This window comes from Delphinus delphis, chromosome 19, assembly GCF_949987515.2.
Source record: "Delphinus delphis chromosome 19, mDelDel1.2, whole genome shotgun sequence".
Taxonomy (NCBI): domain Eukaryota; kingdom Metazoa; phylum Chordata; class Mammalia; order Artiodactyla; family Delphinidae; genus Delphinus; species Delphinus delphis.
The window spans coordinates 24877079-24900348 of record NC_082701.1 but is presented as its reverse complement, the minus strand read 5'-3'; the positions used below and the strand labels follow the sequence as shown (position 1 = coordinate 24900348).

Genomic DNA, 23270 nt, shown 5'->3' with positions numbered 1-23270 from the left:
GTCGACCCCCGCCCCCCATCTCAACTCTCCCTCCAGCCAGCCCTGCTAACCTGGGCTCAGTTCAAAGCCTTGGAAGTTTTCATCAGGGCCCACGTGCCTGGGAGAGCTTGGGCCCAGAGGGTAGGACCTTGTGGGGGCACAGACGGGATGGAGAGTGCTGGCTGAAAGCGGGCTTACCTTCTCTCTGCTGCCTTTCTGTCCCGGCAGTGGCGGGCCTTCTGTGGGATGCCACAGCCAGCACTTGTTTAACGCCTGCCCTCTCCCTCACTAGTGACTCAGACCTGTCTTTACCTCCCCAGCCTGTGGGCTGGCGGGTGGCAAGAGTCAAGGTGAGAAATAATTGTGCCCTAGAGCCCACCGAGCGCAAGCCCCTCCCAGCACTGGCCACTGAAACCAGCAGAACTAGTCGGGCATCCTGACTCCACCAGGAGCCCTACCAGGGCCGCCCTGGCCCTCCTAACCGGCCGGCATAGTAGAAGGGGGCCCTCAGTGTGGGCCCTGAGGCTCTGCCTGAACTTTCTCCTAGAAGGTGGGAATGGAGGAGGCTTCTCCACACGCCTCTGACTGAGCTGAGGGAAGGGAGGGGTCAGAGACACCGGGACGCCCCGCCCCCACTGAAGTGTAAGGGGACCAGGTAGGGAGGAAGAGAGGGCAGGGTGAGGCCAAGGGAGCACCGAGGGGAGGGAGAAGGAGAGGAAGGAACGCGGGAGGGGGTGGCCGGGAGAGCTGCCAGCGGTGTTATAAGCAAAGGGTTTTATCGAACACAATATGCCCAGAAATAAAAGGGAGTGAAACAGAAACCCAGCAGCCGATAAGGCGGCAGTGGCAGCGGCGGCAGCCGGGCAGCCGGGTATGGAATTACTGCAGTGACCTTGAGCCAGACCCTGTCAGGTGGAGGGAAGGACACTGAGAAGGCCAGGCCGAGAGGCCAATTCAGAGATGGGGAGAGGGTGGGGGAGGCGGGAGGCAGGAGGCAGGAGGGTACGGGCTGGGGGATGGGAGAAGGGCCAGCAGGGGGCGGGGCAGGCCATGGCGGCAAGAGCATCCGCTCTCTCCGATGTTTGGGGTACCAAGAAGAGCTTTACAAGGGACGGGAGACTGCTCTTCTCAGGGCCCACAGCGCTGGCGGACCTGTCAGGACTAAGGCAGCAGATGGCATTCCCAGAGCGGGGATTCAGGGAGACGGGAGGAACCCAGATATGTTGAGTTGCGTGCATGCGTTTACCCAGAGACTGTGCCCCCGTGGGCCCGCGCCCCTTCCCATCCTCTGCTAAGGCGGATCTAGTGCCAGGCCCTTCCCCCCATCAGGTCCAGCTTGGGCAGTGGGGGGAGTGGCAGTGCGCTAACTCTTGCTGCAGGAGGGACAAGAGGAGTGACCCTAGCTCTAAGCTTAAGTCAGCCCAAAGGTGGATGTGTCTTGGGGGCACTGGAGTTGGGTGGGGGCTGTCCTGAGGCTACAGGAGCAACAGGGGCTGAGGAGGAGTGGGCAGGAGTCTGTGCGGAATGCCACCAAAGATGCTAGTCCCAGGATGGGGAGCGAGCCCTAGGAGGCCCCCTTCTTGGGGGCTGTAGGGAGGGAGGGGCGGCAGGCAAGATGCCTCCAGGTTCCTCTGTGACCCTGCCCTTCTCCCGGGGACCTGGAAGGGAGACTAAGCCCCAAGCCTTTCATGCCAGGCACCACAGCTGATGACGGGAGCTTACCTCCAGTGCAGGCTCCCTTGGCCCCAGCCCCGGGACCACGAGCAGCCTCTGCAGTGACCCTCCGACCTGCGCAGCAGGGGGATGGTACAGCCTCGGGAGTATCCCCAGAGCCATCCACCACGGACCCTCGTCCTGGAGACCAACCCTCTCCCAGGAGGCACAGACCCCTCGGAAGGGCGGCTCAGGGTCCCCAGAATGGGCGGCTGCTCTGCCTCCTGCCTGCTTGTCTTCTGGACGCCAGACAGCACTCAGGAGGAAAGTTGCTCAGCTGGCCAGGCAGGTCTGCCTCAGCAGTAACAGGACACAGGAGGAAGTGCAGGGCACGTTAACCCCTTCCTGCTGGCCAGGCAGGCAGCACCTTCAGAGGTGGGAGGCCTGCCTGCTGGCTGTCCCCAGGAGGTGCAGCTCTGGAGCCAGTGCTGGTGACCCACTCCCACTCTGCGGTGAGTTAACCCTTCCTCTGCCTCCTCAGGGGAAATGAAGGGTGGGGAGGGGAGGCTCCAACACTCACCCCACCCCTATATTCCTCCTCTGAGCCAAGACCACCACTCCCTGGGGCTGGCCCTTTGGTGGAGTACTGCCTTGTGTGGGTTTCCATCTGGTCCCCTCGGCAACCCTGAAGGGTGCATCAGGACTTCAGGCACAGCGCCCTCTCTGCGTCTCTGACACGGGATCAGATCGGAATGCCCTGCTCTCCCCAAACCTCCTCCCATGTCTCAACTGGAGGATGCTTGAGGCCCATGAGGTCCTTATCAGAAGCACCAAATGCAAAACCAAGTGGGTAGGAGACTGTAGCCACTCTTCAGGTCTCCCCCTCTCCCTTCTGCTGCATCAGCATTGAAGGCCCATAAGCCCACCGTTAGCAAAGTTGTTCTTCAAACTCTGGGAGCCTGGGGCCCACTCTGTACAGGCAGCCTGGCCCAGAATGATTATTACTGACAGAGGAGAATTTATGGTGCTGAGTCTGAGCTGACAGCATGTTTCTTTGCAAGAGTCATCTCTCATCCACTTCATATTTCTCTGAGCAAGGGAGGGAGCAGAAAGTCCAGAGGCTGTTTTTAAGGTAGAAAAAATGGCTCAAAGAGGCCAGGTGGCTCGGCATGGGGAGGGGGATAAGCAGGCTAGAATCCAGAATAATTTCTGGCTGACGACAAAGGGATCTGGCCTTTAGGGTTTAAGGGTGTGGTAGCATGATCCTCAGGGACTGGGACGAGGCCCTTGGACCCAGTGGAAGTGTGAGGACCTCAGGGACCCAGGTCCCATGGTGTCTAGTTCCCCTCCTAGTCATACACTGTGTCATTCTTGGTGATGACACTTTGGGAAGACCTGGCTCCAGGAAGATGACCCCAAAAGTGTAGGTCAACAAAGGCCAGAGGCAGGGGCTACGAGGGGTGATGCTCTCTGTCTTGTCACCTGCTTCATTCCTTGTCCTGCTGCCAACTTGCTCTTCCACTCCTCATCCCACATATCACCTCCCCAGCTGTGTTTCTCTCTCCTCCTGTTGGATGGCTCCAGGAATGGGGAGGAGGGGAATCCAAGGGCAGGTGGGACATGGGAGGACCAGGACCTGACTTCATCAAGATCTGACATTCAAGGGCTTCCCTGGTGGCGCAGTGGTTGAGAGTCCGCCTGCCGATGCAGGGGACACGGGTTTGTGCCCCGGTCTGGGAGGATCCCACATGCCGCGGAGCGGCTGGGCCTGTGAGCCATGGCCGCTGAGCCTGCGTGTCCGGAGCCTGTGCTCCGCAACGGGAGAGGCCCGCGTACAGCAAAGAAAAGAAAAAAAAAAAAAAGATCTGACATTCAAGACATGGAGGCATAGGGAAGTGGTAGGAACCTAAAGGTTCTTTATTGATTTGTTTTTTAAGCAGTTTCGCAGAAGGCAGCTCAGGCATGCAAGTCAGGTGCAGAGACGCAAAGGCTCCTTGACATTCTCTTTGGGGCTGAGCTCATCAGCCAGGACCAGTAGGTCGGTCACCAGGGCATCCAGCAGCCCATAGACCTGGAAGAATGGGATGAACATCACAGGCAAAGGTTCACTCCCTGGAAAGCACCTGCACGAGGGAGCATCCCCCATGCTGCGAGATGGATGGACACATCTATACAAGAGGGACAGCTGGAGAGGGGGACAACTCAAGTTGTGTAGATAAAACTAAATTTTCTGTAGGACTTTTGTTTTTGCAAATAGATTTTTTTTTTTTTGGATGCGTTGGGTCTTCATTGCTGCACATGGGCTTTCCCTAGTTGCGGCGAGCAGGGGCTACTCTTTGTTGCAGTGCATGGGCTTCTCATTGCGGTGGCTTCTCTTGTTGCAGAGCATGGGCTCTAGGTGCACAGGCTTCAGTAGGTGCAGCGCATGGGCTCAGCAGTTGCAGCACGCGGGCCCTAGAGCATGTGGGCTTCAGTAGTTGCAGCACGTGGGCTCAGTAGTTGTGGCTCGCGGGCTCCAGAGTGCATGCTCAGTAGTGTGGCACACGGGCTTAGTTGCTTCGCGGCATGTGGGATCTTACCAGACCAGGGATCGAACCCGTGTCCCCTGCATTAGCAGGTGGATTCTTAACCACTGTGCCACCAGGGAAGTCCCAGTTTTATTTTTTGAACCAGTCTGGGGCAGTAATCCTGCACTGCCCCTTGGACATATGGGGACATTAGAGCCTAGGGTGGTTAAAGGGGCAATTCCAGGGAGGCCCAGGGAGCAGTGCCCATTTAGTCCCTTGAGGTGACCCAGTTCTACCCTGGCCTCCTGGAGACCAGCTTTCCTTCCAGTAAGATCACAGATCCACGTACTGAAATGTCTCCAAGACTGTACCCTGTGGTGGAGCTGGACCACACAAGCCTCAGCAAGTTGGTTCTTAATTTCAAAAAGCCAAGCAAGAGACTACCCCACGGGTCCTCAGAGCCCTATGATTACTTTCTAGACCCCATGGAAATCCACACATCTCAGTGATGTCACCAACAGCAAATGGAGCTTCTGATTAAATGTGATCTGAGCGTTAGCACAATGCACAATACAATCTCGGCTACCCAGCTGTCCACACCAGAGGAAGACAAAGCATTGCCATTAGACTCCTCGATATATCAAACATGGCTTTGTGGAGCTCCCCTCCCAAACCAACAACAATGACAAAGAACAGAACACAACACATAGGTGAATCCCTAAGGACCTCCTGCTTAAGAACACGTTTTATAAAGTCTCTCCAGCGTTTCAAAACCCTTACACTTGCTGGAAATTCACTCTACATGGTGGTCACCCAAGGAACACATCTCCCAGATGCACCTAACAGAGAAGAAGTGGGAGCAGCAGAAAGGAAAAGGCTTCTGCTCTGTCCCCCCTAGAATCTATTTCCAAATGGCAGCCGGAGTGATCTTCTAAAGCATGAGTCGGACCACATCACTCCTCAGTTCAAAACACTGTGTCCTCACAGTGGCCTACAGAGCCCCACATGACCCGCTCCCTCTTGGTGGACCCTCTGCCCTTCTGTCCTCCTGGCTCACTCCCTCTTCTGCTCATAGCACTCTTCCTAGATGCCAACATGGCCACACTTCCCTTCCCTTCAAGTCTTTGTTTGATGTCACCTTCCAATGAGGCCCACCTACCCCGACCCGGGGCTTCCCCATCCCCCAGCCCTGGTCTCTCTCTTTTTCCCATAGTGCTCATCACCTAACATACCAGAGGTGTTACTTATTCATGAGGTCTGTCTTGAACACTAGGATGCCCTTCACAAGGGCAGCTCTGCTTCCATCACAATGCAGTAGGCCCTTACTGTTTGTGGGATAAACAGAATGAATGAGGGAGCCAGGGAGTGGAGGAAGGTATGCAGGGCAGGTGTGAGTGAGGGGAGGGCTGAGTGCCAGGCTCTTGCCCTCACCTCAGTATGCAGCCTCTGGGTGTATTTCTCCATGACCAGGGGATCTATGGGTTCCTGAGCCGGGATGATGATGTCAGGGGCAGGGTCTTCCAAGGGAAGCCTGTCCCGACTTGTAGATTTCATCGGTTTCTTGTCATCCTTTGCTTTGTGCTTCTTGCTGTTTAAATGGTCCTGCTTGGAGAGACAGAGACATGCCCGGCCTTCAGTAGCTCCTGGGGGAGGTCCAGGACTTTCTCAAGAGCAGCTTAGTGGGGAGCAGGGGCATCACGCTGGCGTGACTGCCCACCTTCCCCAGCCCGCGCCCCCAGGCCCAGACGACGTGCTACCTGCCTCTTTCCCAGGTGGCAGCTTGGCTCCCTTTTTATCATCTTTGTCTTTGATTCCCAGCTGCTTCTTTTCTTGAGATGGCCCTTTCCGGTCCTCCTTCCCCACTCTCCCGGAAGTCACCTTCACTTCTGTGACAGGAGGTGACTTTCGATCTGAGGAAGGTGAACGGAAGTCAAATGGCCTGTGGCCTAGCTGCCCCCACAGGCAGGAACTGGGAGAGCAACGGGCCCTGGGCCAGCAGTGCTCTAGCTGTTTGAGAGAATCCCCACAGACTGGGAGCAAGGCCCTGGTTCCGGTGCATGACCTTGTGGAACAGGACTGTAGGCCAGGGGTGAGAGGCCCAGGCGCCGGTCCCAGCTCCACCCTTTCCCCATGTACGGGATGGCAAGTCATCTTGCCTTTCTGGGACTCCACCTGTAAAACGTGGGGACTGAACTAAGGTGATCGTTAGGGTTGTTTCTAGGTCCCAAATTCTGGCAGCTGATAAAAAGGTAGCAGGAGGCCTACCCCATGGGCCAACCTAACGGAGGTTCCACCGGAAGCATACAAATGGCTGAGGTGCCACCGCCGCCCGGGCAGAGGGATGGGAAAGACTACGCGGAGGTGTGGCTGCACAGTGTCTGACCTGGCGCTTCTGGCACGTGCAAGTAGATGGTCTCCTTCTCAGGCAGGCCCAGCAGAGCCCTCAGCCACAGGGAATGGCTCACCAGGCTGTCAATCACATCTCGCCACAGCTGCAAACTAGAGAGCAAGATATATTGGAGAAAAGCCATCGTCCCTCATTCGCCCTTGAACCCGTAGAGGCTTGGTCCTTCCCTTCCAAGGCACTGGTGCCAGGAACTGCCACCGAAGCACCATGCCTCTGTCCAGCCAGCACCCTCACTGGCACCCATGCAAGTGCTGGGATGGCGATCTGGCTTCCCTCGGGTGGCAGCCAAGAAAAAGTGGCCCAAGGATAAGGTTAGATCAGTCTTGAACGAACTCCATCTTGAAACCATGGCTAGAACTGGATCCAGTCCCACTGGAGGGGCTAGACTCGCAAAAGACTTCCAGGACAAGGTTCCTGGGGATGTGTTCTGAGGGCCTTGCAAAAGCCCCCCCAGGCCTATCCAAGCAAGTTGCAAACAGGCGATGGGAAGGCTGGCGATCAAGTGAGGCTTTTCATGGAATAGGTCCGCTTCTCACTGCCCTCTGCTGTCGCCTCTGCTCTCAAGGAGCATTCCTCTGCTCATTGAGAAGGAACAAGGGAAGAAGGGGGGGAAAGGTCTAGGTGCTTACTCTGCTGTGACTCCTCCCCAGAGGGCAGCTGGCATAGGGAGAGCAGCTGTAGGGGCTGCTGCAGCAGCTGCCGGACCGTAGCGTGTGTGCAGCATCTTTCAGCAACCCGATCTCAAAGAGAGCTCAGCCCCCTTGAGTCCTGGGACAGCTTGCCCAGAACCCCTGGCCACACGCCCCAAAGGGGAAGGGATGGGAGCAGCCCTCCTGGTGGCGGTACCTACCACATCTGGTACAGGAGGTCGGACTGCAATGGCCGCGGTTCCTGGCACAGCTCCAGGGCCGCTTTGTTGAGCCTGATTAGGGCGTCTTCTCTCTGGTTCTCCTCAGGGAGTGCCACCACTACCTGGCCGGTCAGAGGTACCATGGGCAACCGTTCTGCCCAGGACACCAGGGGCTCCTGTGTCCTCTACTAACAGGTGCGGTGTGGTAAGGGCAGGTGGCCAGGAGGGGATGCAGCCATGGAGAGTCTGTCTGGGTGCCTTCTGTGGGAGCCTGGGCCCTCCCTCAGAAATCTGTACCCATGAACCCCTTTCCAAGGTTTGCCAGGGTCAGAGAAGGAGTCCCTCCTGCACCACAGTGGCCTAGGCACCCGACATGAAGAGAGATGACCAAGAGATTGCTTTCTCTGGGCCCTTAGAAGGTTGGTTAAGGCCCTTAGAAAGCTGCCCCTGAGCTGAGGCAGCTCAGGCCAGAAGCACCGGCACCTGGCTATGCCTGGGCCCTTCTCCACCAACCCCCCAGGGCTGGGGAGGCACCTTTCTGAAGTCCTCCAGGCAGAGGTTCCACTCTGGTGGGGGAAGGCCATCCAGCTCCTGGGAGCTCCGGACACTCTGCAGGTCTGGGCTCCCCTCCACCTCCATGATGCTCTTCTGCTGAGAACCCAGACCAGTCTTCTGGGACCCAACAGGATGTCGGGAGTCCCTGAGGGCCTCACTCTCCTGCCGGGGTGGTTGGGGGTCCAACGCTGGGCTCTTAAGGTGCACAGAAGACCCGACCTTCATCGAGGCCGCCTCCCCATAGGCTGACGGGGCCGCAGCAGCCTGGGCCCTGGGGCTGAGGTGCTCTTCCTCGCCCGGCCCGGCCTCCTCAGCCTTGGGGGGCAGGACGGTGTACTGGCACCACAGTCTGTGCAGGTTTTGCACCACTTGGTGCTGGTAATGCAGCTGCAGCAGAGGCAAGAGAAGACACGTGATGGAGAGGCTGCAACATGGGGGACCCAGAGCCCGAGCCAGCCTGCTCCAGCTTCCCGTTCCCTCGAGAGCGCTGATGGAGGAGGCTGGCAGGAACTGCTGGGCCCAGAGGGGCTCCCCACTTCCCTTTCAACCTAAGCATCTCCAACTTAAAGCTTTTTATACATTTGGGCTTCCAAGGAAGATTGAGTTTGAATTAAGACGTTTTTGAAGCTCTGTTATCACCAAGCATCCACTTATACTAGCTAAGTTATCTTGGGCAAATTACTTAAGCTCCCTGGACCTCAGTTTCTCCCATATAAAATGAGGATACAAATAGTACCCATTGGGCTTCCCTGGTGGCGCAGTGGTTGAGAATCTGCCTGCTAATGCAGGGGACACAGGTTCGAGCCCTGGTCTGGGAGGATCCCACATACTGCAGAGCAACTGGGCCCGTGAGCCACAACTACTGAGCCTGCGCGTCTGGAGCCTGTGCTCCACAACAGGAGAGGCCGCGATAGTGAGAGGCCCGCGCACCACGATGAAGAGTGGCCCCCGCTCGCCACAACTAGAGAAAGCCCTCGCACAGAAACAAAGACCCAACACAGCCAAAAATAAATTAAAAAAAAAAAAGTAACAAATGTTCAAGTAAATTGGTGTCTTTAAAAAAAAGAAAAAAATAGTACCCATCTCACAGGACTGCTGTGGAGAAACTGAGTTACTCATGGGAGATGCTAAGAATAGGTCCTGGCACATCAAAGGGTTTGCTATTACTTTCTCCCAGGGCACGCACGAGGGGCAGGGGTCAGTGCTGGGCCTGTACCCGAGGATTCCTGTGGTGGAACAAGTCCTCCTCGGTGAGATAGGCGTCCACAGGTGACTGTGCACGTTCCGGGGTCAGGATTCCCCTCAGCAGCTCCTGTAGCATGCTCTCCACGACGGTGACTGCTTCGTGGGAAGCCAGCTTGTTCTGAGGAAGGGAAGGTGGTATAAGCGGCAGCTCAGGCTTTCAAAATGCACGTGACATCCTTGGGGCCGCACGGTTTGGGCCCTGTTGAGAACGTGGCTTGGCCACATGGTCAGTGTCACAGAAATAGTAGAGGGGCATCTCGTGAGAAAGGCTGGTCCTATAGTCAGCAAGTAAAGCAGACATTACATTTGTCAAAATCACCTTTGTTCACCAAGGGCTGAGCCCCAGCCGAAGTAGCTGGCTTGTGTCGGGGGGCCACGATGAATAAAAAAGCACAGCTTTCTCCAGAATCCCACAAAGCACAGCACCAGATGGCCAGGCCATGAGATGGACTGGGGCCGGCAGACTCCCAGTTCCCGTTGTGTTTGTACTCCTGGGTGCCGGCCCCACCAGTTAAATTGTTCTCTCTGGTTTTGCCTGGTTTTGAAGTCATGCCAGTTAAATGCAATTCCACTGGATAGTACCAGACGACAGTGAACAGATACAGTACCAGCGCAGAGGGCCATGCGTTGTGTTTGTACTCAGATAAGTACTTGCATGCAGCCTGCATCTTAAGGCCCAGTCTCATTTCTTTCTAACGCAGTAGGGCGGAGCGTGGTGAAGCTCAAAGCTGCCCTTTCTCTTGCCTGCCCACCCATCTTTTATATCACAAAGCCCCGAGGAGTGTGTTTTGAGCAAGAGTGTGTTTTTGAAAAATTCACCTCTTGGGCTGTGGGAGAAACAAGATCCCTGCAGGCAGTGCCAGGAAGAACACTAGGTAGGTTAACCTACCTAGTGTCCACAGGGGCCAAGATCCCGGGTCCCTTACCTCCAATAACTTCCTCTCATCCCTAAAGATGTCCTGGGTCAGGGAGACTGCATGGAGATTGACCTGCAGGAGAGCACCTCCTAACAGGGTGGGGTGGGTTCCAAACTCCCAACACTCCCTGAAGATCCCAGCATTCAAAGACTTAAAGAAGAAGGGAAACTTTCTAGTTTCTCCAGGCAGAATCACACCTGAGAGGGACAGAGAAAGAGGTTTTCACCGAGTAGGAGCACTGAGCCCCAAGCCTGCATGTATAAAGTTAACTAAGCCCTGGTTAGGGTGACCAACTGTCCCAGCTTGCGTAGGACTGAGGGCTTTCTTGGGATGTGGGACTTTCATTGCGAAAACCGGGAATGTCCCAGGCAAGAGGGACAGGTGGTCGTCCCAGCCTCAGGCCTGTGCATATGGGTAACTGAACATCTAGAATGCTTCCGCTCCCCCCCCACCCCGTGTTCTGCCTCCCACAGGTGGCTCACTCCCCTGTGTTCTCAAGCGTTCCACCGTTCCCCCAGCTGACAGGAACAGTCAGGCGACAACACACTTCACAGGATGGGAGGGACAGGCGGGAAGAGGGGCTCACACTTGCAAGAGCTGGGCATCAGCTAGACTTTGGCTGCAGGAGGGGTGAGCGGGGCGGCTTCTCCCTGGTACCTTCCCGATTGTTGAAGTAAAACCGCTGCATCCTATTCCTCTTCAGGTCTTGGAAAGAGTCCAGCTGGGACCTCCTCCGCCAGTCATACCAAATGGCCACTGTGCCATTATTGACCACCGTCAGTTCTGAAGATGCTTTCTCGCCTTCTAGAGTTTCAAAGGTCAAGCGGACAGCAATTCCAACGTGCCTCTGGGGAGAGAAGAGGCATGAGAGATGCCTCTGTGGGAGGTCCTGGCCTAGGGTGACCAACTCAGCCTGGTTTGCCGGGACTCTTCCGGGTTTGGCACTGGAAGTCTCCTGGGCCTGGCCGCTCTCAAACAGCTAGGTATCATACCCCAAGAGTGGCTGTCCCTGCCATCAGCAGTAAGGAGAGGAGATGAAACAGATGTTTACAAACACTTCTGTTCCTTAGCGTCTGAAGACTATTTTAGAACCTTCTTAAAGCCATACCTGTGTGAGGTTTGCTTATTTACATGTTCGGGACTAGGTACAAACTGGGCGGCTTGTGACACTCTCTTTCCAGCCTTGTGACACTCTCTTTCCAGCCTTGTGACTTTATTCTGGCTCAAGTTAGCGTTGCTGTTACCATTTTCAGACACATACTGAAAGCATGACCCGATAAAAACTCAAACAGGAGACCGTGCAGGCTCCTTGTGACTGCCGCAGTCACCCTGGGACTGCCCCATGAGGGAGGCCCTTCCAGCAGGTGGGTGAGGGTGAAGGCCGTTTTACCTTGTCCTCTGGGTTGCTGCCTCGGATCCAGCAAGCTGGCTGCCCACAGAACAGCAGAGAAGGGCCAAGAATAGGCATAGGGACCACATCAGGGTAATTGGCCAATAAGTCTCTGTAAGAAAAAGCAATGACTTATTCTCCCTGAGTCTGCCACAGTCTGGCCGCGTGGAGCCCACGGAAATGGTTGCCAGAAAAGCTGGAGATGTGCCCGGCTCTGCCCTCCAGTGGAGCATCATCGGCTCCATCCTGCTCTGTTCCTGTAGTGGGAGGTTCTTGGACATAAAGAGACTCTTCACGCAGAGCCGCTCAGCACTGGGAGAGTCTGGAGGGGCCCCATTTATGAGCAAAGGAATGTCTAGGAAATCTCCACTAGGAGTTGGTTGCTGGAAGAGAACAGATGGCAATAGTAAAGCGAGCACAGGTGTTCCTTAGAATGGGCTAGAGGAGGGGGTGACAGCCACTAGCGAGAGGCTGGAATGGGGGCCCCCTGACTTCAGGGAGGGAAGCTTGCCCTACAATACTTGAAGGTGCTGGGGAAGCCACACTCTCCAACCGCTCTCCCTAGGGCCCAGCCCCGACTCACAAGTGCACTGTGTCTTCAGAGGAGCTTTCCTGGCTCCTTTCAAACACTGAATAGTCTTCCACGGTAACAGTGGAGAAAGGCCGCCCTTTGCCCACCACCTCCAGGCCATCAATATCCTCAGAGAGACAGAGGAAGGAAAGGTTAGCTGACTGAAGACAGGCACCACCCTGAGGGGCTTCAGACTAGGTACAGACTACCAACCTGCTGGCTAAAATCCAGCTCCGCCATGATGCTCTGTAGTTCCTTGCGTCGGTAGATCAGAAACAGACTCCGATCCCAGGTGTAGCGGTACCAAGCATCCTTCTGGGCTGGCAATCCTGGAGCAGGGTCCAAGGACCCTCAGCACAGGCTGCTGTGCCACGCCCCCTTCCCCAACCACTTTCAAGGGCTCTGAGAGCGCCCATCCCAGCACCGTTTCTGAAAGAGCTGAAAACACAGCTTCTCTGTGAGCTGGGCTCCCCTCCTTCTGGTCCCACACCTACTGCCTCAGCAGCCCTGCACAGGACTCCTGCAAAATTAGCTTCCAAACCGTCAAATCTTTGGATTATAATAAAAGTAACAACAGCAGCTACCTTTTATTGAGTGTTTAACAATGGGCCAGAACCTCTTAATACACAGCACGTCTCATTTAACCCTCTCACAACGCCATGAGTATTTTACAGATAGGGAAACTGAGGACCAGAGAGGTTAAATAACTCGCTGGTGTTCACAAACTCAACACAGCTGGGATCTGAACCCAGACAGTCTGGCAGCCTTTAAAGCAGTGCTGCCCATTAGAAATACGATGCAAACCACAAATGCAAGCCATGTATATGTAATTTAAAATTTTCCAGATGCCACGTTTAAAACGATTAAAAAAAACACAGATGGAATTAATTTTAATAATACAGTTTAACCCAATATATTAAAAATCTTATTTCAACACGTAATCAATACAAAAATTATTAATAAAATCTATTTTTTCGGGGCTTCCCTGGTGGCGCAGTGGTTGAGAGTCCGCCTCCGATGCAGGGGACGCGGGTTCGTGCCCCGGTCCGGGAAGATCCCACATGCCGCGGAGCGGCTGGGCCCGTGAGCCATGGCTGCTGAGCCTGCGCATCCGGAGCCTGTGCTCCACAACGGGAGAGGCCACAACAGTGAGAGGCCCGCGTACCGCAAAAAAAAAAAAAAAATCTATTTTTTCGAACTGATCTTCGAAACCCAGTGCAACACTTACACTTACAGCACATCTCAGTTCAGACCGGCCACATTCCGCTCAGCTGCCACGGTGGCTCAGCTGCAGTAAGGACAGCACCGCCCTAGAGCCCAGGCTTCTGCCTGCTCCTCCCACCACTGCTACCGCGGTCTTACTGAAGAGAGGACTGAACCTCCGCACCACAGCCCTGATCTTTCCCCCCTAGCCAGTCACATTTACAGCCCGCTCCTCACCCATCTCCACCTGGATGGAGCGGGGCTTCCTGACGTGAGTGATTGGTTCCACGAGGCCACGCTGAGTTTTTGTCTTCGTCATTACCAGGCCCATCATTTCATCTCCCAGGTATTCCGGTTGACTCCAGAACCCACTGGTCAATTCACAGCCCTGGTGATGGAGGACAGATGAGTCAGACCACCTGAGCACCTTGGAGAGAGGCTGGTGGGGAGCCTGGGAAGACAAGAGCTCCACAGACTACAGATGCTCCCTCTGGGGGATTCGCACTGCCCTGCCTGAGAGCAGGAGAGAAGCACCCACTTTCTTATTTTCAGGCTGCCCTGTTGTACGTTCACCTGGCTCCAGCCAGGGCGGGTTGTTCCAGGTACTGACATACCAGAACACAACACGGCACCCTGGGGCGACTAAAAGGCGGAGCCTCAGCTTTTAGGAGACAACACTAAGACGAAGACTATTCTCATAACTTAGTGCCAGTGGTATCTTTCTCCTCAAACTGACTAACAGTGACCACCACGGGCCGAATTGCTTACCTGGCCAGTCCCTGAACGATCAGTAATAGGACCAATAATAGAATTTAGTAAAGACCTTGAGGGCCTAACAGTGCTTTGCACTGGATAGATTTTTTTTGTCCCCAGCTGTCCAGACCCCTCCCACAGGGTACCTGGGAACGCTGTCCTTACCTTCCCATCAGGCCGTGTTGGCAGTGTTCGGTCAAGGAGCTCCCGTTCTTCCTGGATCTTCCTGTAGGTCTCCCCCATGTGCATCAGCAGCTCGCCGACTGGCTTCTTCAGCCGTTCTAGCAAGAGAGCCAAGAATGCAGTCCCGCCACCAAATCAGAACAAACAGGGGCCCGAACTCTCTGCACTGATCGGCTCCAGTCACTGGGCTGATTTCACGACCCACTAAGAGCAAGAAGCGCTTGGGAGTACTCAGCACAAACGTGACCAGCCTGAATCCGGGTTCTGGAGGTGAAGGGAGAGAAAAAACACAGCGGCGGAGCCTTGACGCCACGTGAGGCCAGGCAGGAGCCCTGTCCGCTCTGCTCACCACTGAGGGTTTCCTGCTGCTTCTTCCGAAGGGCTATGTGGCGCTGCCAGTTTTTCAGAAAGTTGTGCTGAAGAGGTGGGGCCCAGGGAGGATGTGCCTTCTCTTCTTTTGGGGCTTCCTGCTTCGGCTCTTCTTTAGCTGAGATGAGGGTCATCAGACAGGGTGGGGTGTGGATCAGCTCAGCCAGCTGAAAAGAGCAACATGAGTGTGGAGGGCAGGGGAAGGCGCTGAAGCGGGGCGGAGCAGACTTCTCCAGGCCTACATCCCTGCTGTCCTCCCGCTCTGCTGAGTCCCTCCTTTCCAGGGCCCCAAGGTAGCAAGTGACAGAAAGCAAATCGCAGAACAAGGGGGGCTTGGAAGCTGCTGTCAGTCCCCTCTCGCCTAGAATGGGAACGCTTGTTCTAAGATTGTGGTCAACGTCCTTTAATGTGTCTGTCCTCCTCACAGCTGGTGTTGACACCCTCACCTGCTGCACGACTGAGTCATTTTTATTGGACCCCAGGCCTTTTAGCACCTGACCAATCAGAGATTCTTTGCCTGGAACCAGAGAATTAAAGAAACTGAAAGACAGACAGACTCTCCATGTGGCCCTGGGAGCTGTGGGGAGCCACCTTCCTGCACCATGTGGACTGAGGAGGAGAGCAGGCCAATCTTTCGAGAAGGGGAGATAAAGCCGGGGCACAGAGGAGCAGAGGGCAATGGGGGAGCGTGGGCCCAGTGTGACGGGAGCCAGACACACTCTCGCCTTGGGGCTCCTCAAGGCACTTCTGTCTCCTTATAGTGAATTCCTGACTTCAGCTGAAGCTAGCCTATGTTGGCTTCATTATTTGGGGGGAAGGGTCACTTATCACCTCAGATTCTGAGGCCCAGAGCTTGGACTCTCTCTGTAACTCCAGTCCTGCTGGACTCTGCCAGGTGGTAAGACCGCAACGACATCAGTGACTTCTCTCCCCCAGGCAGCTCTGTACAAACAAACCTGGGTGTTCCCTCGAGCAACTGCAATTCTCTTAAAGTCCTGGAGACTCCCCAAGATGTGGTGGGGCAGGATCTGGTCACTGCCATAGAGGATGTCACCTGGCCCTGGGGGTAAAAAGAAGAGGGGGGAAGGTAAGCTATAGCCAGCTGGTATAAACGATTCAAGAGGCTACTCTCTGATGAGGACCCGGCATTCTCTCCAGGATGACCCATGAATTCAGATGCCAGGGCCGAGGCTGGGCATACCAGAGTAGTCCAGGGGCTTCGTGGCTGCATCTGGAGTAGCAGGATGTGCTACTAAGTGGCAGACCTTCTTCCTATGATCCTTGGGTTTGAGTTTACGGATGATAAGTTTCTGGGTAATTGCAGGTTTATCTTCTGTTTCAATAAGGCGAGGAATATGTTGCTAAAAAGAAATAAAACGAGGAGATTCCGCATGAGATCAGGAGGAGGAAAAACACCACCCTTCTCCTCTGTCCTAATTCTTGGTGGAATTCCTGAAGGCGGACAAATCTGTTTCTCTAGATCTCTAGATCTGTCCATATGTTCTGTCGAGGACATGCCTGTGTAACAGCTATGAGGCTTAGTAACATCCTGGAAAAAAAAATAACATCTCATGCCTCCAGATAGTTCGGGTGAGAAGTGGCTGCCTCTCCCAGGGAAAGCAGGGGGCTATCCACATCTGTAACTTTGCTTCTTAAACTCACTGTCCCTTATGTGAAATGGGGATGGTAGCACTTGCCTCTATGGGAAGCGAATGACTTCATTCTCTCTTCCCTGTGGTTCTATATGAATCTTAGAAATGTTAAACAAACAACATGGTAAATTCCTTTAGATGCAAAAGTGAACAGATTTATGTTTGATGGATTTTTCCACGGAATTAGACACTCCCTCTGAGTAGGGAGGCAGTGGACAGACAATGGACATGGTTGAAGTTCTAGACAGCCCAGGTGGCAAGGAGAGGTTCCTGCAGGAAGGGATCCCTGGACTTCATCCTTACCTTCCTCAAGTCTTCCTTCTTAATGGCTAAGGCAAGAATGTCATCTCCTTGTAGGACATTGCTAACAGGTTCAGGTTCTTCCTGAATGGGGGGTGTGGGCTGTTCAGGTACTTTTGCCCGCTTCTTTTCTGAAGAGGAGCAAAGTTCAAGTGCTTAAAAATAGATAGATATTAGCCTTCATGGTGGGGGTGCAAAGCTAGCCACCTGGATGGACAGCAGAGGCTGCCAAGGTGGCCTGGGGAGCACTTTGCTGGGGTGACAGGAGTTCTCTCTTGTAGGTCCCCCCCGCCACCACAGTGACCGAGGCTTCTGTAGCTGGAACTGAGATCAGAAGACGTTCCATTCCAGGCTGTGCTACTTATAAGCTGGACAACCTTGGGTACATCACTTAACCTTTTTAACCTTTTGTAAAAAGAGGACGCTGGACTAAAGCAGTGGTTCCCAAATATTCGTCAGGTGTCTGTCTCAGAATCTCCTGGGGTTTTACAAATACAGCTTCCTGGCTCCTGAGCTTTTAACGCTCCCTAGGTGGCTCTGATGCACAGTGCTCTGGGACAACTGGATGAGATGCCTTCTTACCCTCCCATCCATTCTTCTGGGTGAAGGCATTGAGCTTCCTAAGACACTGATGAAAATTCAGATGCTCTGGGGAAAGCAGAACGTTTACCACTGACCATTTACTTCACATTCTTTTTTTTTTTTTTTGCGGTACGCGGGCCCCTCACTGTTCTGGCCTCTCCCGTTGTGGAGCACAGGCTCTGGACGCGCAGGCTCAGCGGCCATGGCTCACGGGCCCAGCCGCTCCGCGGCATGTGGGATCCTCCTGGACCGGGGCACGAACCTGTGTCCCCTGCATCGGCAGGCGGACTCTCAACCACTGCGCCACCAGGGAAGCCCCTACTTCACATTCTTCATTTAACAAATACTGTTTAAGCATCTTCTACACGTCAGGCACTGTGCTAGGTTTTGAGGATATAAGGCAAAGTCTTAGGCTTCAAAGAGCACATGCCCATGGGAGACAACACTGTCAAACAGACTGAAGTAGGGTGACTATGGGAGCATCCAGGGGACCCCAGTCTGGTGGGTGGGGTGGTCAGGGAGGGCTTCCTAAGGAGGTAATTAGACTGAGAGCTGAAGGATGAAAAGAGACAACGGAAAGAGAATGGAGAACAGGAATTCCAAAGGGCATAGCATGAAGAGGCCTAGAGGCAAGACAGAATGGAGCACCTGGCTGGAACTCAAAGCATGTGTTTTTAAACAGCTGGAGTGCAGCGAGGTAGGAGGCAGGAAGCAGCGTCTGGAGAGAAAAGGAGGAGCCATATCACTAAGAGCTTAGTGAGCCACGTGAAGGACTTCAGTTTTTAGCCTGTGGACCATGACATGGCAAAGAACGGATTAGGGGGTGCGAGACTGAGCGCAAGATTATCGAGGAGTCTGCTGCGGTGGTGAACTGGTTGGCGGAAGTAGCTCATGGGCCTGGAGGAAAGTGGAGCCATCTGAGACTGTATCTTCCATGCGCCACGCCAGAGCACGGTACGGAGAACGCACGGGGCGGAAGCAAGTTTCTTCCCAACGAGGACACATTCCCTGCCTTCCTTCCACAGAGGTGGGTTAACAGTTTCAAATGCATCTCGTTCCTCTGGCTGGTATCCTCCTGTCTGCTGCCCTCTGGTTCAGAAAGCTTTGATATAAGGCCCTACACAAAATAATCAAGAGAAAACCTAAGCACTGCCTTTAATGACTTTAAGACACAACTTGGTTTTGTCCACTGTTTCTCACAGTATTCTAATTTTTAAGAAGCAATATCATTAAAACATCAACGCAGGTGTTTTGGTTACCAAAATCAAACTATTTTTTAGAAACTGCCCACATACTCAGTGGCAAAAAAAAAAAAACCCAAGCCAGAATCATTCTAAACATAACTCTAGGGACTTCCCTGGTGGCTCAGTGGTTAAGAATCTGCCTGCCAATGCAGGGGACACAGGTTCGAGCCCTGGTCCGGGAAGGTCCTACATGCAGCAAAGCAACTAAGCCCGTGCACCACAACTACTGAGCCTGAGCTCTAGAGCCCGCGAGCCACAGCTACAGCCCGTGTGCCACAACTACTGAGCCCATGTGCCACAACTACTGAAGCCTGCGCACCTAGATCCCGTGCTCCGCAACAAGAGAAGCCACCACAATGAGAAGCCGGCGCACCACAATGAAGAGTAGCTCCCGCTCGCCGCAACTAGAAAAAGCCCGCGCGCAGCAACAAAGACCCAACGCAGCCATAGACAAATAAATAAAATTTAAAACTAAAATAAAATAAACATAACTCTAAATTTCGCTATCGGCCAGAGTCCACCTCCTCAGCAATGGGGTCAGAGTAAACTCAGGAGCACCTACTAGTCAAGCCACATGGCCCTGTGCACACAAACCCACATGGGGCTAAATGGCTTGACGGCGAGTCCTGGTCCCATCCTCGCCACGTGTGCAGATGCTGACTTAGGTTTTGATCTCTACTTCCCCTCTCCCTTCTACACAGTCACCAAAGTTGGTGGTAGCCCAAGAAAGAATTGGTACTAGTTGAAGGTTCCCTTTTATAGATATTTTGGTATTATTTATATTCTCCAGGAGATTTGCTTCCTCTGTCCGTCACCCTTGCTGGTTCTACATCTTCTCAAGGGATTAAACATCTCCAGATATATGCTTTTTACTGATGGGTGTAATTACACATAATTACCATGTGTAAATTTATAAACCTTCAACATTGCTGAAGACTTCTGAAATAGTCAGTGAAACTCTGGTCTGAGGTTTTTCTAAGATGGTTATATCTTCAATGTAGTGCAATACATGCTCTGCTACTGTATAGTCAGGGAATGGTGCGTTCTAGTTAATATTCATAGAAAGGATATATACATTTTAAACTTCAATTCACCCTAGAGAATGTGAATATTTACTAAGTACTTTCTATGTACTATAAATTACAGAGAAAATGGGATAAAACATTAAGATAAGGCTCCTTCTCTTGAGGAACTGAAAGATGCAGCAGACACCAACACACACCAATCATAACCTAAGAGCCTAAATTAGTGGCACAGACAATAGCTTTGGTTACACATCAAAGAAGGAACAGATGGATGTATATCATAAAGTTAGGGCTCTAAGGAAAGGTTCAGAAGAGCAGCCACCGGGGTCAGAGGCAGCTTCACCAGTTAAGTTAGACCTTGAAGGACCAGAAGGCCTCGCATAGGCAGAATAGCAAACAGAGGTGTTCCAGGTAAGATCACAATCAGAGCAAAGGTGGAGGCGGGGCTGAGCATGGCATACGTGAGGCATGGTGACACAGAAGGCCTGTAGAGGAGGTGGGGGTGATAGTGGGGATGAGAGGAAAACCAGGGCATCACGGCTTTGTAAACTAAGTCTGAAGCATCTGATCTTCCTCCGTTGGCAAGAAGGAGGTTTGGTTCGGAAGAGTGAGTTGATGAAAGCAGCATTTCAGAGTGACTCATCCTATGAGGGTAAGCCAAGTGGACAGGAGGGGCAGAGACAAGTTGGGGAGGCCAGGCAGGCAGGATGATCCTGTGGGGGTCATTTCAGAGCCTGTGGGAGGTTTCCACAGGTCAAAGTATGTCTCACTACTGAACCTGTACAGGGCCAGCTATTTCCAGTTCTTTGGTCTGGAAACCCAAGGGCACTTCGCCCTTGTCCTGACAGCTGTGAGGGGGTCAGAGACCAGCCCCCCTGCATGAGGCAGTCAGATGACACCTCTGCTGGAGCTAGCCCAGGCAGCTGGAAGCAAGGTGCTCAGGTAGGGTGGGAGGGACAGGGTTGGCAGAAGGGGAGGGGGGAGCTACGGAGGGAGAAGAAACCCTATTTTTTCTGCTTCTTGTTTCATCTAAATGTTATTCTTCATTAGTGTTAATTAAGGTCTTCAGGAAATTCTGACCTCACAGTTGCACCAGGGGAACCAAGGGAGGGGCTGTCCCTACCTGGGCTGAGCTTTAACTGATGGTGGAGAGGGATCTGGTACTGCTGGGAGTCTTCCCAGTTTCTTAGCAACTACAGCAGGGAGAAACCTAGGAGTCAAAGGGCTCAGGTCCCTAAACAGGTTTAAAGTCACAATATTTGCTTGCCTTTTTGCTATAATTCAGAGTTTTTGGAGAAACACAGCGAAAGATTACAGTTGTTGATTAACTTTATTATATTGGGGGGGGAGGAAGTATTGCCTACTACATTAGAAGCTTCCCCCAAGATATTTAGGAGGAAAAAGGTACCTTGCATGCTTCTTTCTTTCTTCACCTTAATGCATGTCCTTAAATGAAGGGCTATTTATTTTTAAATTATTGTTTCTGATTTTATTTTTTTTAATTTTTAAAAAATTTTTACTGAAGTATAGTTGATTTACAATGTTGTGTTAGTTTCAGGTGTACAACACAGTGATTCAGTTATACACACATATATATATAATTTATTCTTTTTCAGATTCTTTTTCTTTATAGTTTATTACAAAATACTGAGTATAGTTCCCCATACTATACAGTAGATTCAAGGGCTCTTTAACAAACTAAATTTCTTCTTATTAAAAATAAATATGCAATGAAACAAATCTTTCCTTGATTTGTTTACAGCAGAAAGTTCAAATCTGATAAGATCCCCAGAAACTAGGTAAGCAGGAGGCAGCACCTAGGAAAGCCCTTGACTGCCCTGGGGAAAGAAGACCAGCTATTTTTCTCTCTTTCTTTCTTAACTGTTAAAAATTATATCATGAAAGAGCATCTCAATGTAGCCTACATTGGACTTTTATACTATGAAGAAGCATTAAATAAAGGCATTTTTCCAGGCCTCCCAGGGAACCCTACTGTCTCCAGGCCTGCCCCCTCCTCACACTGAGCTCGCACCACAATCTTAGGCTGGGTCTCCCCAAGGCCTGCAATGGCATGCCGACTTTCTGACCTAGCATGTAAAGCCAGTTTGTGGTCTGGTCCCTGATCACCTCTGCAGTCCCCTCTGGCTCCTTTCCCCCTTCTCCACACTCACCACCTCTGCCCTGGCCATCAATGTCACAGTTCCATGCCTCAGCTGACGCTGCTACCTAGACTTGGAGAAGCAAATCGCTTTTTTTTTTTTGACTACCCATAAATGTCATCCTCTTCAGAAAACTATCCCCCCTAACTCCACCATCCAAGGCTTGGGTCAGGTGCTCTGATCCCCCTTAATAGCTATAGGATCCTATATCACAGCCTTTATACTTGATAGGTTTCTCCTCCTCCGTTTCCTGAGGTCTGGGGTCCCACAGTTACCACCGATAGCGTTGTTGCCCAGCACAGTGCCCACACACAGGTATAGGGCACGCCTTGTCCCGTACCCCATTCCCGCGTGATCTTTATCTCCATCCTGGTGTCACCCCTATCCTCCAGGCCCCGTGTCGTGAATCCCAAGAACCCCTGCCCCTGTCTGGTTTTCCTGAGCTCCCAAGGCAGCCAGCGCCAACCTTTCACGCTCTCTGGGGCCTCCAAGAATCTGTTTGTAGGTATTCTAAGGCGGGACTCCTTCTTTAGAGACTTCATGGTGCCGCCCGGGCTGTGAGCGTGGCCCTGCGCCGCCGGGACCCGGAAAAACCGGGCTGTGCCGCAGCTCCCGCGACCCTGCGCGCGCCCGCCCAACAGAGGCCTCCCGGGCGTCCATAGCAACCAGCGCCCCGAGCGGGGACGCGCACCCACCGAACAACTTGGGCGGAGACTGCTTGGAAACCACCTTTCTCATCTTGCCGCGCCCACACGCCAGCCGCCGGCCGCTCTTCTGGCACTGACCCTGAAAACGCCCCAGACCCGGATCGTGACGTCACAGGATGCGCCGCCGGGCGCCGACAAGTCAGTAGCCAGACGGGCGGGGCGGAGCCAGGCGGGGAAGGGGCGGGGGAGGGGCGGGGGAGAGGCGACTCGGGGGCGGGGGAGAGAAACGGAGGAAGCAAGTAGGGGCTCCGCGACCCTCTCGGCCGTTTCCCGCTGCCCCCGACGCCCACCACGGCCTGCAGCCCGGCTCCCGCTGTCCCTCGGCCCCTCCGCACAGCCACCACGGGATCTAGCCTTTCACGCGGTGCGGAAAACCCCTGATTCCCCCCATGGACTTCAGTTGCCCGGTGGCCCCTGCTTGTCCCCTACACGGGCCGGGTGACCTGCCCCGCCCACCAGTTCCCAGAAGAGCCAAGCTTTTACCCCGACTTGGGGACTTGGGGCCTTCTCACGCTGTCTGTTTCAGTCCTTGGAGATGCCGCCCTTGACCCCCAATTTAAAGTAGCCTTCTTGGGCTTCCCTGGTGGTGCAGTGGTTAAGAATCCGCCTGACAATGCGGGGCACACGGGTTGGAGTCCTGGTCCCGGAAGATTCCACATGCCGCGGAGCAACTAAGCCCGTGAGCCACAGCTACTTGAGCCCATGTGCCACAGCTAGTGAAGCCCACGCGCTTAGAGCCTGTGCTCTGCAGTAAGAGAAGCCACTGCAATGAGAAGCCCGCGCACCGCAACGAAGAGTAGCCCCCGCTCGCTGCAACTAGAGAAAGCCCACGCCTGGCAACGAAGACCCAATGCAGCCAAAAATAAATAATAAATAAAATAAATATTAAAAAAATCTTAAAACAAAGTAGCCTTCTCTGTTATCTCAACTTTATAAATGCACCCAGTATATTTTTTTCCAGTCCTAACGCATTCTGGAATTATGATGTTTGTTTAAGTGGTTGGCTGCTGTCAAGCTCT

The 23270-nt window shown here is 53.4% G+C and overlaps 1 protein-coding gene across 1 annotated transcript; it reads right to left on the bottom strand.

Moving 5' to 3' along the window:
• Positions 1-3524: 3524 nt before the first annotated feature.
• MYCBPAP (MYCBP associated protein) lies at positions 3525-22153 on the bottom strand. The gene is made up of 19 exons (XM_059998624.1): positions 22011-22153; positions 16538-16665; positions 15784-15943; positions 15539-15642; positions 14563-14749; positions 14196-14311; positions 13515-13665; positions 12288-12403; positions 12087-12202; positions 11504-11615; positions 10771-10960; positions 10123-10310; positions 9168-9314; positions 7931-8338; positions 7397-7518; positions 6523-6638; positions 5901-6049; positions 5571-5741; positions 3525-3703 (listed from the first exon to the last, which is right to left on the bottom strand). The coding sequence occupies exons 1-19, from the start codon at positions 22084-22086 to the stop codon at positions 3602-3604; spliced, it is 2859 nt and encodes a 952-aa protein (XP_059854607.1). The 5' UTR covers positions 22087-22153; the 3' UTR covers positions 3525-3601.
• Positions 22154-23270: the final 1117 nt, after the last annotated feature.

Bases quoted from the DNA above. Each gene is read 5' to 3' on its own strand.
- MYCBPAP (XM_059998624.1), bottom strand. From the start codon at position 22,086: ATGAAGTCTCTAAAGAAGGAGTCCCGCCTTAGAATACCTACAAACAGA. The intron at 10,961-11,503 runs GTAAAACGGCCT...TTCTCTCCCCAG, and splicing joins GCAGCAACCCAGAGGACAAG to AGGCACGTTGGAATTGCTGT. The intron at 7,519-7,930 runs GTGCCTCCCCAG...CTGACCGGCCAG, and splicing joins GCCTGGAGGACTTCAGAAAG to GTAGTGGTGGCACTCCCTGA.